Here is a 17,347-nt window from a genome sequence, read left to right as displayed (position 1 = left end):
GCGGGTCTGTCAGGGCTATAAGGTCCTGGGCCGGCTTGAAAGTCTCTGCGGTAGAAGGTAGGTCCAGGTCTTCCTCCTGCCCTCTTGCACCGGCACCGGACTCGATGGGCCGCTTGTGGGCCAGTAGTAGACGGTGCTGCTTGTTGCACCGCTGGAGAGGAGTGACCGGCCCGGCTCGCACTCCCTTACTGTCACACTCCGGCGCTCGAGGGGGGAGCGCCCCTGTCAGTCTTTCTGTGCCTCCCTAAGTGAAGCCGCTGAGCTGCAGCCTGACCCAGAGGAGCCTGGTGCGGGATCCCCAGGGCTGGACTCTGATTGCGGTCGCAGGGCTGCCTCCATTTAATCTATGGCCCCTTTCTTAGTGCGGGGACAAAAACTCCCGCCGCTCTTGCCCCTGTCTTTGGTGGGACTCACCCGGGCCCGTAAGACAGGTGCGTGTGGGTGGCCTTTGGGCAGACCCCACACGGTTTGAACTCCTGGGACCGAGGCATGGCCCGGCCCCAGGGAAGGGAAAGGAAATGGGGAGAACCCCCAATAACCACTAAAACTTCTCTCTCTAAACTACAACTATAAACAAACGTCTAAACTATTTGCAAGACATTTTCAGCGAAAGCTACTGGGGGGATCACTCGACAAGCGAGAGAGGGAACGTTCCAACGACCGTCACTGGCGGTAAGAGGGAACTGGAGAGGCGGCAGGTCGGCAGGGCCCTGTATGCGGTGCCATGAAAGCGCGACTCCAGGGGGCTCCACAGCTGACCCAACGGGTACTGCTAGGGAAAAACCTTCCGGCGACTGTGCACACGGCGCGCACAGCTGATTGGAATCGATACCAGCAAGCGCTCCAAGAACCGGTGCATGCTGACGGCCTGTGGCTTTGAGCGCCCTCTGCTGGAGAGCTGGGTTGTTCCTTGGATGCAGCTTCGGTTCCCGCAGCAGCGCTTTTCAGCGGTTACGTGGCAGCTGCACCCCCCTACTGCATGCAGCTGGCATTGCATTCCAAGATGGCTGTCCTACACTTCCCCAGCAGGCTCTAGTAGCAGAGAATCTGGGCCCACGCCCGAGACCCCCTGTTCTCATTGCAGGAGCAGCTGGGAAACTGCAGCACCCACAGCCCCTCCCTGGGAAACAGCAGGGCTGGGGGGTGGGATGGCTCCATGCAATTTGGGGGGGGGGGTCACTTCTGTCCATCAAGATGCACCAGGCAGTTATTCTGTCAGGAGCACAGCCGGGGCAGAGCCTGACAACGCCCTGCCAGAGAGTCCGCCACACATGGTGCTTTGGAAACGTCTTTGGGGGAGAAGTTTAAATCTCCTTATGGCCGAAGCAGCAGCAAATCATCTCAGCAGGCAGCAGAGGAGTGACCAGAATCCACAGGCCCCAGGCGACTCGACAGGAGTTGGCCACCGCTGGCTTTCAAACACACACTGAGGACGTCCTGCACTGGCCTTATCTAAAGAGCATAAATAAAGCCCTGTGCTTTCAACTGTCAACCACGCTGGGCCCCCCTCTCACTGCAAGTGACAACAGTCAAGCCCTGGAGGGTCAATACAAAAGAAGGGTCTAAGGAATCGTTAAACACAGGGCCCAGTGAGAGACATGGTGAGTGGTTCCCTCCCTGCTCCCAGGGCACAAGGCCAGGCCCCTCCCAGACACCCCCATTTCTCTCTTTGGCTAGTGATGGGAAGATCCAACCACTGTCTCCTGGCTCCGCCCTAGGACACTCTCACTGCGGTGCACGCTGTGGAGCCGGCCATAAGACGCCGTTCTAGGAAGTGAGGTTTCCAATGGGACGCAGAAGGCACAGACAACACGAGCAGTGGCTGAGCCTGGAGGAGTCCCTTGGCACGTGCTGGTAATGCTCTAATGCAATTCCCCACTGAAATCCAGCCAGCAAGCCCCACCCGATCTTCCTACCCTCAAGTGGAGTATCATTTCCGGTTCCATCCCATCAGCCATGCGCTGGCTCAGTTCTCCTGCCAGCCGACGTTCGATGCGAAGCACCCGTCAGCGTCCCATCGGGCAGCGCTGCGTTGCAGAGTGGGGCTGGATACTCGTATTCCAGCCCAATGGCGTTCTAGCGAGCACGAACCGCACTGCCCTCGGCTCCGCACCCCAGGAATCCAGCTGTCTCCACACACACTCCTTCCGGATGGTCTGCACTGGGCTATGCATGAGCTTCAACCCCATCCAGTCTGTCCAGCAGCAGAGTCGGCGGGAACGCTTGAACTCGGTGTCCTCCTGCATCAGGTGTCCGGCTGCTAGCTGTGCCGACGCGGGGTTACGATACGTGCACGTGACACAGGACGAGCGGCCGCTCTGCTCTGATCGGGTTGGCACAATTCCCACACTCGCCCCCCTGGGATCAGACGCAGAAGGATGGCAGGCCACGAGGTTCTGGGCGTAGCCATTGGTTGGGTGGAGCTGCTGCTGCAACCCACCACCTGCTGCCGCCGCCGCCCCAAGGCCCAGTGACGTCCAGGCCAACCAAAGCAAACACTCCCTGCCCTGCCTGGAGCGGGATGCGGGGAACAGGCTCACTGCAGCAGGGTTTTCCTGTCGCACCGAGTCAGCAGTGCAGGCCTTAGGCATGTGCCCACCACACAGACCGGGGCAGGACCTTCCCACCAGAGCACATTCCTGGTCTTTCCTCTGGCTCGGTGAGCAGGCCGGGGCTCTCCCCCTGCCTTGCAGACTGGCCAGTGGGCGCCTGGGCTGGAGGGTTTTCATGCACACGTTGGCCTGTACCTCAGGAACCTGCTGAGGCCTTTGCTCCTGGTCAGTTTGTTTCTGTGGGAGTCCCACTGCACCGGCGGGGCACTGTACTGCCCCAGGGATGTGAAACCCAGTGGGGCTCTAAGCCGCAAGGCTTGCCCACTACGGGGTCTCTTCCACCAACCGCCGGACTGTGCACCAAGCTGGGCCAGAGATTTCCAAGCAACCGTGTAGGAAGCGCCCTCCAAGGTCTGTGTAGATTTCCTTGTGGGAGCTCACACGCGTCTCCCAATGGACAGGCAGAAACGCTTCCCCCAGCGAGGCTCGTCACACAGTTAGAAACAGCTTTTGCCAACAGCAGCAGAGAAGGGGTGGCCTGGTCTTGGATTAGAATTACAGGGCCTTACGGGACCACTGTGATCATCTAATCTGACCCCCTTATGCACCGGCCCCAGGACTTCCCTGAACTCCGGGCTGAACTACAGCAAAACGTCCACTCTCAAGATTCAAAAAGTCCAGTGATGGCAAATCCCCTCCCCCGCCCTTCACAGATTGTTCTCATGGTCTAGTCCCCTGCCTGGGCAGTGAGAGGACCATTAAAAGAAGAGAACGTGAACCTGGTGAGGCTTCCCAGGATAAAAATCTAGGCGAAGGGATGCTCTTGTGCAGACAACGGGGGAAACAGTCATTTGGGATGTTCCGATCATTGCACAGGCCACTTTAGAAACCAGAACATAAGAACGGCCACACTGGGTCAGACCAAAGGTCCATCTAGCCCAGTCTCCTGTCTGCCGACAGCGGCCAATGCCAGGTGCCCCAGAGGGAATGAACAGAACAGGGAATCACCAAGTGATCCATCCCGTCGCCCATGCCCAGCTCCTGGCAAACAGAGGCTACGGACACCATCCCTGCCCATCCTGGCTAATAGCCATTGATGGACCGATCCTCCATGAACTTCTCTAGTTCTTTTTTGAATCCTGTTATAGTCTTGGCCTTAACAACATCCTCTAGCAAGGAGTTCCAAGGGTTGACTGTGCATTGTATGAAAAAATACTTCCTTTTGTTTGTTTTAAATTTGCTGCCTATTACTTTCATTTGGTGACCCTGGTTCTTGTGTTATGAGAAGGAGTAAATAACACTTCCTTATTTGCTTTCTCCACACCAGTCATGATTTTATAGACCTCGCTCATATACCCCCCTTAGTCGTCTCTTTTCCAAGCTGAAAAGTCCCAGTCTTATTAATCTCTCCTCATACCACAGCCATTCCATACCCCAATCGTTTTTGTTGCCTTTTCTGAACCTTTTCCAATTCCAATATATCTTTTTTTGAGATGGGGTGACCACATCTGCACATAGTATTCGAGATGTAGGTGTACCACGGATTTATAGAGACATGAAACAAAAGGCATGAAGAAAAATGAGCTTGGAAGGGACTGTCATGCTTCAGAGCCCCCGAAAGGTGCAACAATGGGTAACCCCAGAACCGCCAAGATAGCCAAGCCAAGGTGCACCAGACCCCTGCCTTTCCCAGAGAGACGGGGTTGCAGAACGGATTCTGGCCTGGCTGGCATGGTTACTGCAGCTACGTGGCATGGGCTGCCGGGGGCAGGGAGGAGTTTGGGTGACTCAGTGCTGTGGTTACGGATTTGCACCACCGAGAGTCCGAAAGCCAGGTTCCTTGGGGCGCTTCATGAACAGCTGCTTCTCCAGAGCATAGCGAGGGTCGGTTCAGCTCATCGAACCCAGCAGGGAGGGGCCATGTCTCAAAGGTGCGGGGGAGGCTGAAGCCCCAGGTCTGCCTTGATCAGACCCAGATAGTCCTTAGCTGTGAATAGCAATTTCCTTCTTGGCAGGCCGGCAGGGCCATCCAGGCACCAGGCAGGGGCTAGCCGGAAAAGCGGTCTCATGGCAGCTCCTCTCAATGGTTGGGCCTTCCAGCAGGAAGTGACTTCTCCAGCCCTTGGCTTTCGTCACCCGCGGGGTCCAGGACACAGATGGACGCCCATCCTGCCGCATCACATTGTTAATGAATCTGGAGCTCAGGAAAATGAGGGGAGAACCCCAGAGACAGCCAGGCAACTCCTCCAACAAGCCTCGGTCCTGGGCCCTCCAGTCATCCCAGAGCAGCACCCTCCACCCTGCCCCACTGTTCTTGGCCCAGTCTCTAGCATGCACGTGCTGATCAGCAGTTTCCTTGGTGGTGATGAAGCCACCAAAGTCATCCACGCTTGTGACCCACGCCGGGATTTGAACCCGGACCTGCAGAGGCCAGGGCAGCAAGCAGCTGTTCCATTTTAGACCCAGCTTTTTGCTGAGAAAAGGCAACACGCAGAGCTGGGGAAGTGGGCAGCTGGGTCAGTCTGCAAGAGGAAAGATTTAAAATATATATAATATATACTTTTATTATTCACCCGTTAACTCCAGTATTGGCCAATCACGAGCTAGTCTGCAGCAGTTACATTCCCTTGATCACGTCTGTACGAGGATGCAATTAATTGAAACAAAGGAGACCGATGCTGCCGCCCAGGGTGTGGCAGCTGGCATCCTGTGACAATCATTAAAATCAGGTGATGGTTCAGTCCCAGCTCCTCTGCGGGAGGGTCTTGCTTCCACGGAAATCCCAACAGCCAGTGGCAACTTTCGCTTCCTGGCCCAACTTCTCAGAGACGTTGCCGCCCCTCTCTGGGGATTGGTTACTGCAACACCAGTCCAACCTGAGAGAGCCAATGGGAAACAGGTTAGGAAGTGTTAACGTGACAGACCTTCTCTGCTTCAGACCCCAACTCTGGACACCTGGCACATGTTCTCCGGTGCTCCCCATGGCTGCCGGCACGCAGCAGCAATCTGAGCCGCACGTGGGAGTCCAGCCGTGGCCTCTAACAGGCCAACAACGCGTCACAGCCCCAAGGGAACCCGTGGCAAAGGCCTGAAGGTGCTGGAGAAAGAGCGCCCCCTGCTCACAGTGGTGGTCCCGTGCTAGAGTATAGGGCTAGCAGTCAAGACCCATGGGGCCTACCCTGCTCTGCGTGACCTGGGACAGATACTTACCCCGTGCCTTGGGGGAGACGGGGGTGATATGGACTGCCCCAGTGCGCACTGGACAGGTCCCTGCCAGTGCAAGATTTGGGCAATTGGGGGTGATTTGTATTTATGGTCAGGTTTTCCCCTGGCTAAGTTAGTGCCTTTTAGTTTAGAAGCCAGTTTTCTGCACGGGGATCCCCTTTCGAAGGAGCCAGCCACTCTCGGGGGTTCCCTGGTGCCAGCTGTTGTGTGATGGGTCATTTCTGGTTTGGGAAGTGCTCAGATTTGCTGACGGGAGGTGCTGGGGAAGGGCCAGCACTGCCCAGTGCCCAGCTGGGCTCAGGCCCCGGGGGTTTGTACTCAGCGCCTTCCTGGGTAACAGCAGCAGCACAGGTCCCCAGTGCAGCCATTCCAAGCGGTGCGCTCAGTGATGGATTAGCGACCGGCTGGCTGCTCTGGAACGGCTAATTCTCAGCAAGTGAGAAAAGCCTGATCTGGTTCTGACTCCGTGCCGGGGCACTGCCCCCAGGTAACTGCTGGGGAATTCACGGCTGCAAGGGGCACCATGGCCGGATTAGGGTAGAATCCCAATGGCCAGAGCCATTTTCTCCCACTGCCACAAGCAGCAATGCAAACGTGGCCAGGTGCGTCCTGTGAACCTGCAACAGAGACTGGCCACTGCCAAAGACGGCAGCAGACACTCCAGTGCTGTGGGACCAGCGTGGCAGGTCCTGTTACTCCAGCCAGCCTGGACACCGTATCTCCTGCCCAGCCCAGAGCACAAATGCGCCGCTATGTAACAGGAACATTTTATAATTTTAGTGCAACCTCCATCCCAAGGCAATTTACTGAACTGCTGCCACCTCTGGGGTGCGGATGTGGTGGACAAATGGGCAAGCCAGCACGAAGGGACGGGAAGCTGGGGTCAAGGCCTCCAGGACAAAACACCTGCTCATACAGAGGCAAAGACCCCCGGGTCCCGTTGCCCAAGCTGGGAGAGGGGAAGCCAAGCCTGGGAAATGGCAATTCCAAGCAGTCCGGGTATTTCGAACCCACGGGGCAGGCGTGAAGCCACCCACCAGCGGCTGGCCAGCCTCGCTGCAGGAGCTACTGAGGGCAGGGCCCTGTGACACTGAGACACGGACAGGACACGGGCTGGATTCTCTCCACCAAGCGTGTTCCTTACACAGGCATGGTCCAGCGGGCACCACGACATCAGGCAGGTGGCGAAACAGCCGAGTGACGGGTTTTAAAGACCCGAGAAAAGGCTGACAGGCGGCACTCACAGGTCCTGTGTCTGTGGGTCCTGCCCATTCCCGCACGCAGCCCTGCACAGCACAAACCTCCTGCCAGACGCTGCCTCGTTCCTAAGCACCCGCAAAGGAAGGCTCCTGATGGCTAGGCAGGGGCTTAGCCCTCGCGCTCACGGAGCGCTCTGCATCTGTAAAGCACTTTCCAACACCAACTCTCCCCAGCCCTGCGTCCTAGCTCCATTGTACAGATGGGCAGGGCACCGCTGCCCTGCCTCGGTTTCCCTATGGTGACACAGGAGTCAGTAGCCAAACCATTAAGGCTCAGGGGCTGCTACCTCAGCCTGTGCTCCAAGGGGACAGAAAGGTGGCTTTGCTAAGACACAGGTGGTGTAGCCAGCCGCCGCCAGGGTCTGGGGGAGGCTGCCAGATGGAGCCTTTGGGCGAGGGCTTCTAGTTGCCTGGCCCCTGGTAGCAGGGCAGCGACTCAGCCCAAGGAAACCCTCCCCCACAGGCGAAGAGCAAAGCCTGTGGTATCCAGGTGCTAATTCCCAGCGGCCCAGAGGCTGCAGGAGCCGGCTGGGCTGGGCTCAGGAGGACGTCCCTGGCATTCCCCTTGACAAGCGCATTACAAGCTGCTCTGCTGAAGCGTCGCACGTTGGCTGTTGCCAGCTCAGCGGCCGGTGATCTGACTCAGCAGCGCACTGGCGAGAGCTCTTGGAAGAAACCATTCCAGCCACCAAACGAGAAAACCCACCGCACAGCCCCCCAGCCAGCCCCCCCCAGGGCGACCACTTACCTTCTCTGCCCCCATGCTGGGGCATTTCCAATTGTAAAGATAATACTGCAGATTCCCGTCCCCGATCCCAAACTTCAGCTTCTCCAGGAAGGTTTTGTTTTCCATGAGATCCAGTGCATTGAACACATCAAACCCCTTCTGCATGGGACAGGGGAGATAGAGAGAGGTCATCAGCAAACCTCCCCCTGGGCCAGCCTCTCCAGCCATGCGGTGCTGCTCCGCCCCCAGGCACTGCCCTCCCCGAAAGCCTCCCACAACCTGCCACATGGCCTTTAGCTGATCACCCCAATGGAGAGGCCCTGGATTGACTCCCCCTCTCTAGGGGATGGGGGCCACTGAGAGAAACCTGCTCAGCTGCTGCCCCTGCTATAAACCCAGGGGTTCTGGCTCCGGAGCTGTCAGGCCAGGGTCGTTCTGGGAGACCAGGATGGGCAAAGCACACGCTCCTCACTGCCCTAAAACGAGGTTTCATCATTCACGCTTTCTTTTAAAGGTGGGTGGGGCCCACGTCTGCGGCCCCCCAGATCTCAAGGGCCCCATGCAGCTGGTGAGGAGGCGGCTGCAGTCACAGGTCTCAGGCTCCCGGGGCAAAGGGGCTCCAGGCCTGCTCACCGACTTGGCGAGGATGAGGGCGTCGCTCATGAGGTCGAGGAGGGGAGTCTTGGTGTGCACGTTGTAGAAGGAGTACGCGGCTTTCAGGCTCTTGTGAGTGGGGTGGTTCATGATGGTGGAAGGCAGCGTGTAGAAGCTCAGGAAGTCTGTCACCTCGCCGGTGGGGCTCTGAAAGCAAACGGCAGCAGCGTAGGTACGGCCTGAGCCAGGCCGAGACAGGACAGAGCAACAAGCAAGAACCATCCGAGGCCGTTCGGGAGCTAACAGGGCCAGGCCGCAAGGCCAGTGCCTCAGGGCAGCGCCGAGGCTGGTGCCAAGGCAGCACGGCGACACTTGCAATAATCCAGCCTCTACTGCACCCTGAGGCCTGCCCTGTGGAGCCCAACGCAGGCACTGCCCGCCCCACCCCTCCTCCGAAGCACGTGGGAGCCATCTCCTCCCACGGCTCTGGGCCAGCGACCCCCGTCTGAGCCGGGGAGGAGGCTACCGACGCTCAGCAGGCAGAGAACCAGCTGAGCCTTCCAAAGTGAGTGGGGCCCAGGTGACATTTTCTCTCGGCCCTGCCGGCTCACCTCCACCACGAAGGTGTCGATGATGTTCTCCTGAGGGAAGAACCAGTGCTCCACCTCCTCGCGACTCATGACTGGGGTCAGGTGGAACTGCTTCAGGTACTCGGTCAGAAGCTTGTGCACGGCAGCAATGTCTCTGTGCTCCATTGCCCGCAGGGTGGACGTCTTCGGAGTCTGAAGAGAGGGAGAGAAACTGTCCGTGCCGACTCGAGAGCATCTTGGCTTGAGCAGATGTTTTCAGCACCCGAAGGGCCAGGATTGCTAATGATGATTAACGAAGAGGGACCCGCCCACAGCAGCTGGCTACAGGGCATCCCCACACTGCTCTTTTCTGCTCAGGCCCCACACACCTCGGCCCAGCCGCAGACGCCTGCCCACCTGACTTCCTTTAACCGACGCCCTGCAGAGAGCGGCCAAGACCACCTGCACAGGGGTCCCGGAATCCCATGCTTGGGGGTCTGCCGCATGCAAAGAGGCTTCCGGCCACCCATGCCCTACAATAACGCGTGGTGTTGTCAGAGCTGCAGAGTCATGCCAGGCTTGCAGCCATGGTGCCCCTGCTCTGGTCTCATGTCCCACACACGCTGAGTGGGCCAGGCTGGGCAAGAGACTGCTAAGAAATACGCAGGTGCTGCAGGAAAATGAGGCTGGTGACCCAGTAAGTGGCAGCTTCCCTGGCTTGGCACTGAGCCTACACCCTACCACGGTGCCCAAGTGCACCAGAGGTTCCAGCTTTCGGATAAGAGGCAAAATCAAGGCCCTGCCCCCGCTCGTCACAGTGGCACAATTGAGCCCAGGGTCAAGGGGGGTGATGCCAGGGTGCAGCTCATTTATGAGTTTACCAAGTGCTCTGGGATCCCGCCCAAGGACGCAGCAGCTCCTTGCGCTGCTCTAAGTGACGTCCAGAGCATCGTGCTCCGTTTATACCTCCAAAGGTGGGTTCTCTGAACTGCGGGGGCTGCACGCTCAGCCTGCGCGCTGACAAATCGAGCTGCATCCGGCGCACAATGGCCTGGCCAGCCCAGAGCCGAGCAGGAGGCCTGGGTTGTGCTGGGGTTTGTTTCCAGTCTGAGCCGATTCCTGCCCCATGGAGCAGCAGTGTCTGGCCAGACCCAGGGCTGCTTTTCAGTTTCTGTTGCAAATAAGTGATTGGTTGCTATGGCGACGGGCATCCTAAATACTCCTTAAAGAAGGAAGAACACTCTTTAGTCAGCAGCTGCTCAGGAGTGAGGCAGGCCGGCTGCCAGCTCCCCGCGAGCTGGGCTGGCTCTGGAGTAGGAAGCAGCGACTCCGACTTGCCAGAGGGAGCAGCAAAGCCAGGCAGGCGCTGCCGTTTTCCTGGCTGTCACTGCACTCGGGCAGCGGCCACCCCAGCGCGCTGCAGGGGATGACTACACAGGTTGGCTGTTAAAGCAAATCCCTCTGCAATCGCTGCCAAGCCCGGGCGTGACGGGCAGGGGTCGGCGTTCGCGAGAACTCAGGGCCCACAGCGGCACACGTTCAAAGAGCAGCGCAGGGACTCGGGCAGCACGAGCTCCGCGCTAGGCAGCTAGCGGTGGCCGTCCGGGCCCTGTCTGCTACACTGACCACACCCGGGAGGAACTCGGAACCCCCGCTCGGATGTGTGAGCCTCAGCAATTCACCTCCCTCCACGGCCAGCTCAGGAGCGAGCCCTTTGCGCTCTGCAGGGAGCCGAGAGAGGCAGCAGCTACTACATCCCCACGCACACACCTCCGGCAGCCGGTAGAGCTTCATGGTGCGTTGCATAGTCATGTTCCTGCTCAGGTGGGAGAACTTGACTTCAATCAGTTTCCGAGGATTCAGGGACCGATGCCAGTATCTGCAGAAACACAAGTCTCGGTCACACGGGCAGGACGCTCGCCAGGGAGGAGAAGGCTGGAAAGAGCATGTGAGTCCTTGAAGTGCCAGAAGGGGGCAAGCAAGAGCACAAGACCCCAGGCTAATTAGCAAGGCAGAAACCTCTCCATCCCTCAGTCTGTCTTCACTTCCAAGCCCTCCACGGCCGGCCCCGCCCCACCTATCGTCCCATTGGCCGCTGTCAGCACTTGCCTCTCTCTGATTGGCCCAGCACGCCAAACTCCATTGCCCACTTGCTAAATTTTCAAACAAGTCCCTTTGCAATTCTCCCATGCTTGGGCGAGCTCCTGTAAACATCCCCAAACTAACTCAGCACCCACCTTCAACGCCCTCCTTCGCCGTGCTGCCCACAGAGACCCGCGGACAGCTGGTGCGCTGAGACCACTGCCCGGCACGTGGGCCAATCCTCTAGCACTGTTTCCTCGGGCTCCCCTCTGGCTCTAGCCACCTGCTGTCTCCTGTTTTAAACTTGGATTATAAAGGCTTTGGGGCAGGGACTGTCTGTTGTTCTGAGTCTGTGCAGTGCCTAGACCCTGGAGCCGTGGTCCATGCCTGGGGCCTCTGGGGCTATGGTAACTCACACCCAGCGGCTCCCAGGGAGACACGCTAGGGCAACGGGTGACCGTGCTGGAGGAGTCCTCGATACGCTCTTGCTTCATGGCCTTCAAAGAGCCAGTAGCTCCCCCCGAGGAGACCCAGAGCTGTCCGGCCGACTCGCTGAAGGACACTGCTAGGAGGAGGAAGCGCCAGGATGTACCTGATCCGCTCGGCCCAGCGGGATCGTGGGTAAATCAGAGTGCTCTGCTAACAAGCCTTGGGAAGAGAGGCCTCTTAAAGGCCAAGTCTGCACTGCTTCTCGCAGCGTCACTTACCTACAAGTTCCGACGGGTTTTGGCAACACCACCCCCGCAGTGTAAACAGCCTGAAAAATCCCCTCCAGGTGAACCCGCCGGGTGATCTCCCGGATCAGAACCGGGGCCACCCGTTTAGAGCGCAGCTTCTTGTGGACGCACAGGAAGTTTATCTCCACCATCTTCTTCTCTCTTGAGAGGACAGAGAACAAGCCCAGGGGAGAGTCATAGAGTTGTCCTGGCAGGGTTACGCCAATTCCCCAGGCTCAGAGCATGGCCTCGCCTGGGGAGGGAGGGGGCCGGTGGGAGTCACCCCTCCCTGCTCTGCAGAAGGGAGATGGGACATCCCTAGCATAAGAAGCTAGGCCAGGGGAGCGGGAGGTTTCCCGACTTGCCCATTCCGGGTCATCACCTGTCACCAGTTAATCCCCCAAACCACTCCGTGCCCCACTCCTGGGCTGCATTCATCTAGCTACACAGTGAAGCAATTGGAGAGCAGAGCTGCCTGGCCTCTCGGACGGGAGCCTTCCACTACCAGTGTTCGGTAAGTCACACCGGTTGGGTTTGTGCGTCTCACGCACTAAGAATCATCGCTGGCCCATCCTCGATGCTGCGTAAATAGCAACACACTGGCGTAGGGAAGTCAGAGGGTCTCATTATCCATGGCACCCGCCCACGGACGGGGACGCAGGATCCCAAGTTGCTTAGGTGCTTTTGAGAACTTTCCTCTGAGCACAAGGACAACACAACAGTTGTCCGAGGACCAACGTGCTCTGGAGAATTTCCACACGATGTCCCTTTCCTACAGCCAGAGCTGTGTGCTGGCCTCATTAAGAAGCACTAACGAAGCTAGTGTCTGAGGTTCTTGTATGCGAGACTTCCTCTTACAAGAGCTGCCCACCTTAACTAACCCCCCTTTCCCTGCGAATCCCGGGGACTCCCGGAGCCAGAGTGGTGCACGCCAGGCCCGCCCCCACAAGGATCAATGCGGCCGAGACGCCTCGGACCCCGCCCAGGAGCATCCGACCCCACAGCGGGGAAGAACGGAGATCGAGGCACTTACGAATCGTAGATGTGGATCGTGGCTGGAATTGCACTGATGAATCCAACCAGCTTCTTGCTAGAGATGACTCGGACCCCACAGTGCCACTGGGGCAGCCAGCCGGGGGGACGCAAAGCCCTGGAGAATGGACAAGCCTTTGTTAGTCCTGGCACATGCCTGCACCAGAGGCCCCAGGGCACCCGTTTTTCTCTGCAACTGGCCCTGCCTCCCCACAACGTCCTGGCAGACTCTAGCGCGGGCACCAGGGACCAGTGTGGAGCATGCAGCCCTGTCCTTGGACAGCATGGGCCCAAGGGCGGTGCTTCAGCCTCGGCCCGGAGCGGGGAGCCCAGCTAGATGAGGACAGGGAGTTCAGCCTCCGTGGGCCAGGCGATCCTGGGACCTCCCACAGAACCGTCCAGCCCCGGGGACAAAGCCCAGGTGCGTTTCTGGGACAGGGAGACGTTTCGCCCAGGGCCCTCAGTGAGATGTAGGTTTGCTTCACATGGGTCACCAAAGAGAAGTCTGAGAGGTGGAGAGCAGAGAGCACGACTACCTGGGATTCCCTCCGTGCCATGGGCAACCCACGCTCACCCTAGGAGAGCTGAGAGTGAGCGTCTCGCCAGTGCTCAGCGATGGCCTAGCACCGTGTTCCCTGAGGGCCAGTGCTCCAACCCCCCTGTTCTCAAGGAGAGCAGCGAGGCCAGACAGGAGCCCTGCGGAGACCCCAGCGCAGAGTTCTCGGCCTGACTCGCTTGTGAAGAGAATTAATATTTTATGGCTGTTTGTGCGAAGGGCGAACCCCTGCTCTGAGCCCAGCGACAGTTCCCCCAGACACCCCCACCACAGCACCCAGCGGCACATCAGAGCCCCTGCCATGGCACTGAGCCCCCCGGGCTGGGAGAGACAGACACCCTGGGGGGAACCAACGGCCGTCTCACAGCTGACTAGAAGTGAACTCGAGGAGAGCAGTGTCCCGAGCCAGGGCAGGGAGACGACACAGGCATGGCAGCCAGGAGGCAGAGCTATTACTGTACACAGCTGTCCGGGTTATCGCTGTGCACAGCTGTATGGGTATCACACTGTACTGTGCACAGCTGTACGGGTTATCACGGTGCACAGCTGTATGGGTATCACACCGTACTGTCACCAGCTGTCCGGGTTATCGCTGTGCACAGCTGTACGGGTTATCACGGGGCACAGCTGTATGGGTATCACACCGTACTGTGCACAGCTGTCCGGGTTATCGCTGTGCACAGGGTTATCACACTGTACTGTGCACAGCTGTCCGGGTTATCACTGTGCACAGCTGTATGGGTATCACACCGTACTGTGCACAGCTGTATGGGTTATCGCTGTGCACAGCTGTCCGGGTTATCACACTGTACTGTGCACAGCTGTATGGGATATCACACCGTACTGTGACCAGCTGTCTGGGTTATCGCTGTGCACAGCTGTATGGTTATCACACCGTACTGTGACCAGCTGTCCGGGTTATCACACTGCACTGTGCACAGCTGTATGGGATATCACACCGTACTGTGACCAGCTGTCCGGGTTATCATGGTGCACAGCTGTATGGTTATCACACCGTACTGTGACCAGCTGTCCGGGTTATCACACTGCACTGTGCACAGCTGTATGGGATATCACACCGTACCGTGACCAGCTGTCCGGGTTATCATGGTGCACAGCTGTATGGTTATCACACCGTACTGTGACCAGCTGTCCGGGTTATCGCTGTGCACAGCTGTCCGGGTTATCACACCGTACTGTGACTAGCTGTCCGGGTTATCGCTGTGCACAGGGTTATCACACTGTACTGTGCACAGCTGTACAGATTATCACGGTGCACAGCTGTACGGTATATCACACTGTATTGTACACAGCTGTATGGTTATCACTGTGCACAGCTGTATGGGTTATCACACTGGACGGTGCACAGATGTACGGGTTATCACTGTGCACGGCTGTACAGGATATCGCACTGGGCTGTACACAGCTGTACAAGTTATCACACTGTACAGTACACAGCTGCAGGGTTACAGCTGTAGGGGTTATCAATCACACTATGCTGTACAAGTTATCACACTGTACTGTACACAGTTGCAGGGTTATCACACTATACCGTGCACAGCTGCAGGATTCTCTCACTGTACTGTGCACAGCGATAGCCCTGCAGTTGTGCACAGCTGTACAGGTTATCACACTGTACAGTACACAGCTGCAGGGTTACAGCTGTAGGGGTTATCAATCACTGTACTGTACATAGTGTGACAAAGTTCCTCCTCTACCTTGGTGGGTCCTGCGCTTATTGGCAGATTTGCTCACCTCAGTGATCTTCCCCACGGTCTGGGTCAACTCCTCCTGTGTCTGATCAGGAGTTGGGAGGTTTGGGGGGAACCCGGGCCTGCCCTCTACCCCGGGTTCCAGCCCAGGGCCCTGTGGATTGCAGCTGTCTATAGTGCCTCCTGGAACAGCTGCATGACAGCTACAACTCCCTGGACTACTTCCCCATGGCCTCCTCCAAACACCTTCTGTATCCTCACCACAGGACCTTCCTCCTGGTGTCTGATAACGCTTGTACTCCTCAGTCCTCCAGCAGCACAGCCTCTCCCTCTCAGCTCCTGGTGCCTCTTGCTCCCAGCTCCTCACACACACTTCCTCTCCTCTGGCTCCTCCTCACCTGACTGGAGTGAGCTCCTTTTTAAACCCAGGTGCCCGGATTAGCCTGCCTTGATTGGCTGCAGGTGATCTAATCAGCCTGGCTGCCTTAATTGGTTCTAGCAGGTTCCTGATTACCCTAGTGCAGCCCCTGCTCTGGTCACTCAGGGAACAGAAAACTGCTCAGCCAGTGACCAGTATATGTGCCCTCTACCAGACTCCTGTACCCCACTGCTCTGGGTCTGTCACAATAGCTATATGGGTTATCGCTGTGCACAGCTACTGTGATACATCACTTGTAAAACACTAGGGGTTCTTCACAACCATGGGAATGGTAGACAGGTTAATTAGCATTAATTAACCAATTGCACATATAAAGCACCTTTTACCCCAGGATTTCGAACTACTTCACAACCTGGCAGCCCTCCGCTGTGGAGTTCATGAATGTTATTGCTGTTTTCCGGAGTGGAACAAGAGCTTAGCCCAAAGACTCAGGTTTAAAGCCGCACTGGCTATGGCCCAAGAGACCCCACCATGCCACCAGCCTACAGTAACCAGCAGACTGTGGGCTAGCTGCAGGAATCCCCGGGTGAGGGTCTCTGGCCTGTGCTATGCAGGGGTTGGACTGAATGATCATGATAGTCCCTTATGGCCTTGAAATCTAAGAATCACTGAACGAGTAGCTTCCTCCCAAGGCTACTCAGTGAGCAAGAGCTTATGAATGCTGGGTGGCTTCCATGGGTTATTTATATCACACGGGCACAGTCCCAGGTGCTTTAACTGCCTCTTAGCAAGAGCTGGCCCCTGGCCTGAGGAGCACAGACACCAGGCAATTGTTCAGGTGAAGGAGGTGTGCTGCCTACAAGGAGCAGGAGGCCAAGGCAGGTACATCTGGGAGAGGAGGGGGGACTATTCCAAGCATTCCCATGCAGCATGAAAAAGGGATACAGATTCTAGAAAGAGCAGCAGAGATATAGGGCTCCGTGCAAGGAGTCTGCAGGACCGGCAAGGGGACATCAACAGTCTGAAGTAGATGCAATAAGTGACTGGAAGAGGGTGAAGGAACCGGGGTCCTGGAGGAGGCGGGTAACGTGACTGCAGTGCTGAACAAGGAGATAAGCACGCGGCAAACACAACCACAGCAAGCGACAGAGATGGCCAGCCCCAGCCCACGAGGAAGGGCCCGTGATTGCAGCTGCTGTGGGCAGGGTGGACAATTTAGTTCTGTCTAATCACCCTTCGTTAATCCACAGCAAGGCCTTTCCTTCGCCGGGCTGTGCCACACAGCATGCAAGCATTCTCGCAGGAGTCGGCAACCTTTCAGAAGTGATGTGCCCAGTGTTCATTTATTCACTCTAATTTAAGGTTTCGCGTGCCAGTCATACATTTTAATGTTTTTAGAAGGTCTTTCTATACGTCTATAATATATAACCAAACTATTGTTGTATGTAAAGTAAATAAGGATTTTAAAATGTTTAAGAAGCTTCCTTTAGAATTAAATTAAAATGCAGAGCCCTCCAGACCGGTGGCCAGGACCCGGGCTCTGTGAGTGCCACTGACAATCAGCTCGTGTGCCGCCTTCGGCACGTGTGCCATAGGTTGCCCACTCCTGCCTATTGGGTAGGGAATGGGTTAGAGTAACCATCATTCACAGGTGACCAAGACGTACAACGCTGAAGGCACCACTGGTATCTTGCCAGGCCAGAAAGTGACTGTGCATATCATTCCCTCTCCAAAGAGATTGCACAGAGCCTGGGGATTTGTTGGAACTTCTAAGAGGAACCTGGTGTGGAATGACACTCCATATTCTTCATAGAAATACTGTTATGATAGGAATATGGCCTAAGATATAGTTTATGCAGATGGGTCTTGCAAGAGATCATTGGAAAGGTTATAATTTACTGAATGTAATTATCCACGTTGTATCCAGGTATCATTTCTGTATCT

At 57.1% G+C, this 17,347-nt stretch overlaps 1 protein-coding gene across 3 annotated transcripts in view; it reads right to left on the bottom strand.

Annotated features, from left to right (window-relative positions):
• Positions 1-5,098: 5,098 nt before the first annotated feature.
• NMT1 (N-myristoyltransferase 1) overlaps positions 5,099-17,347 on the bottom strand; it is a 36,569-nt gene continuing 24,320 nt past the window's right edge. For 2 of the 3 annotated variants that reach the window (XM_039504286.1, XM_039504288.1), the window contains exons 6-12: positions 12,758-12,874; positions 11,716-11,886; positions 10,697-10,805; positions 8,969-9,139; positions 8,397-8,564; positions 7,785-7,922; positions 5,099-5,428 (exon numbers count right to left, since the gene is read on the bottom strand). In XM_039504286.1, the coding sequence (XP_039360220.1) occupies positions 5,408-5,428; positions 7,785-7,922; positions 8,397-8,564; positions 8,969-9,139; positions 10,697-10,805; positions 11,716-11,886; positions 12,758-12,874 (895 nt within the window). In that variant the 3' untranslated portion in view covers positions 5,099-5,407. Of the gene's footprint in view, positions 5,429-7,784; positions 7,923-8,396; positions 8,565-8,968; positions 9,140-10,608; positions 10,806-11,715; positions 11,887-12,757; positions 12,875-17,347 lie in introns of those variants that run through there. The other variant, XM_039504289.1, reaches the window with a different exon arrangement.

The sequence above is a fragment of the Mauremys reevesii genome, linkage group 17, assembly GCF_016161935.1.
Source record: "Mauremys reevesii isolate NIE-2019 linkage group 17, ASM1616193v1, whole genome shotgun sequence".
Classification (NCBI taxonomy): domain Eukaryota; kingdom Metazoa; phylum Chordata; order Testudines; family Geoemydidae; genus Mauremys; species Mauremys reevesii.
Note: the sequence above shows the minus strand (reverse complement) of the source record. Positions and strands in the feature narration are given on the sequence as shown.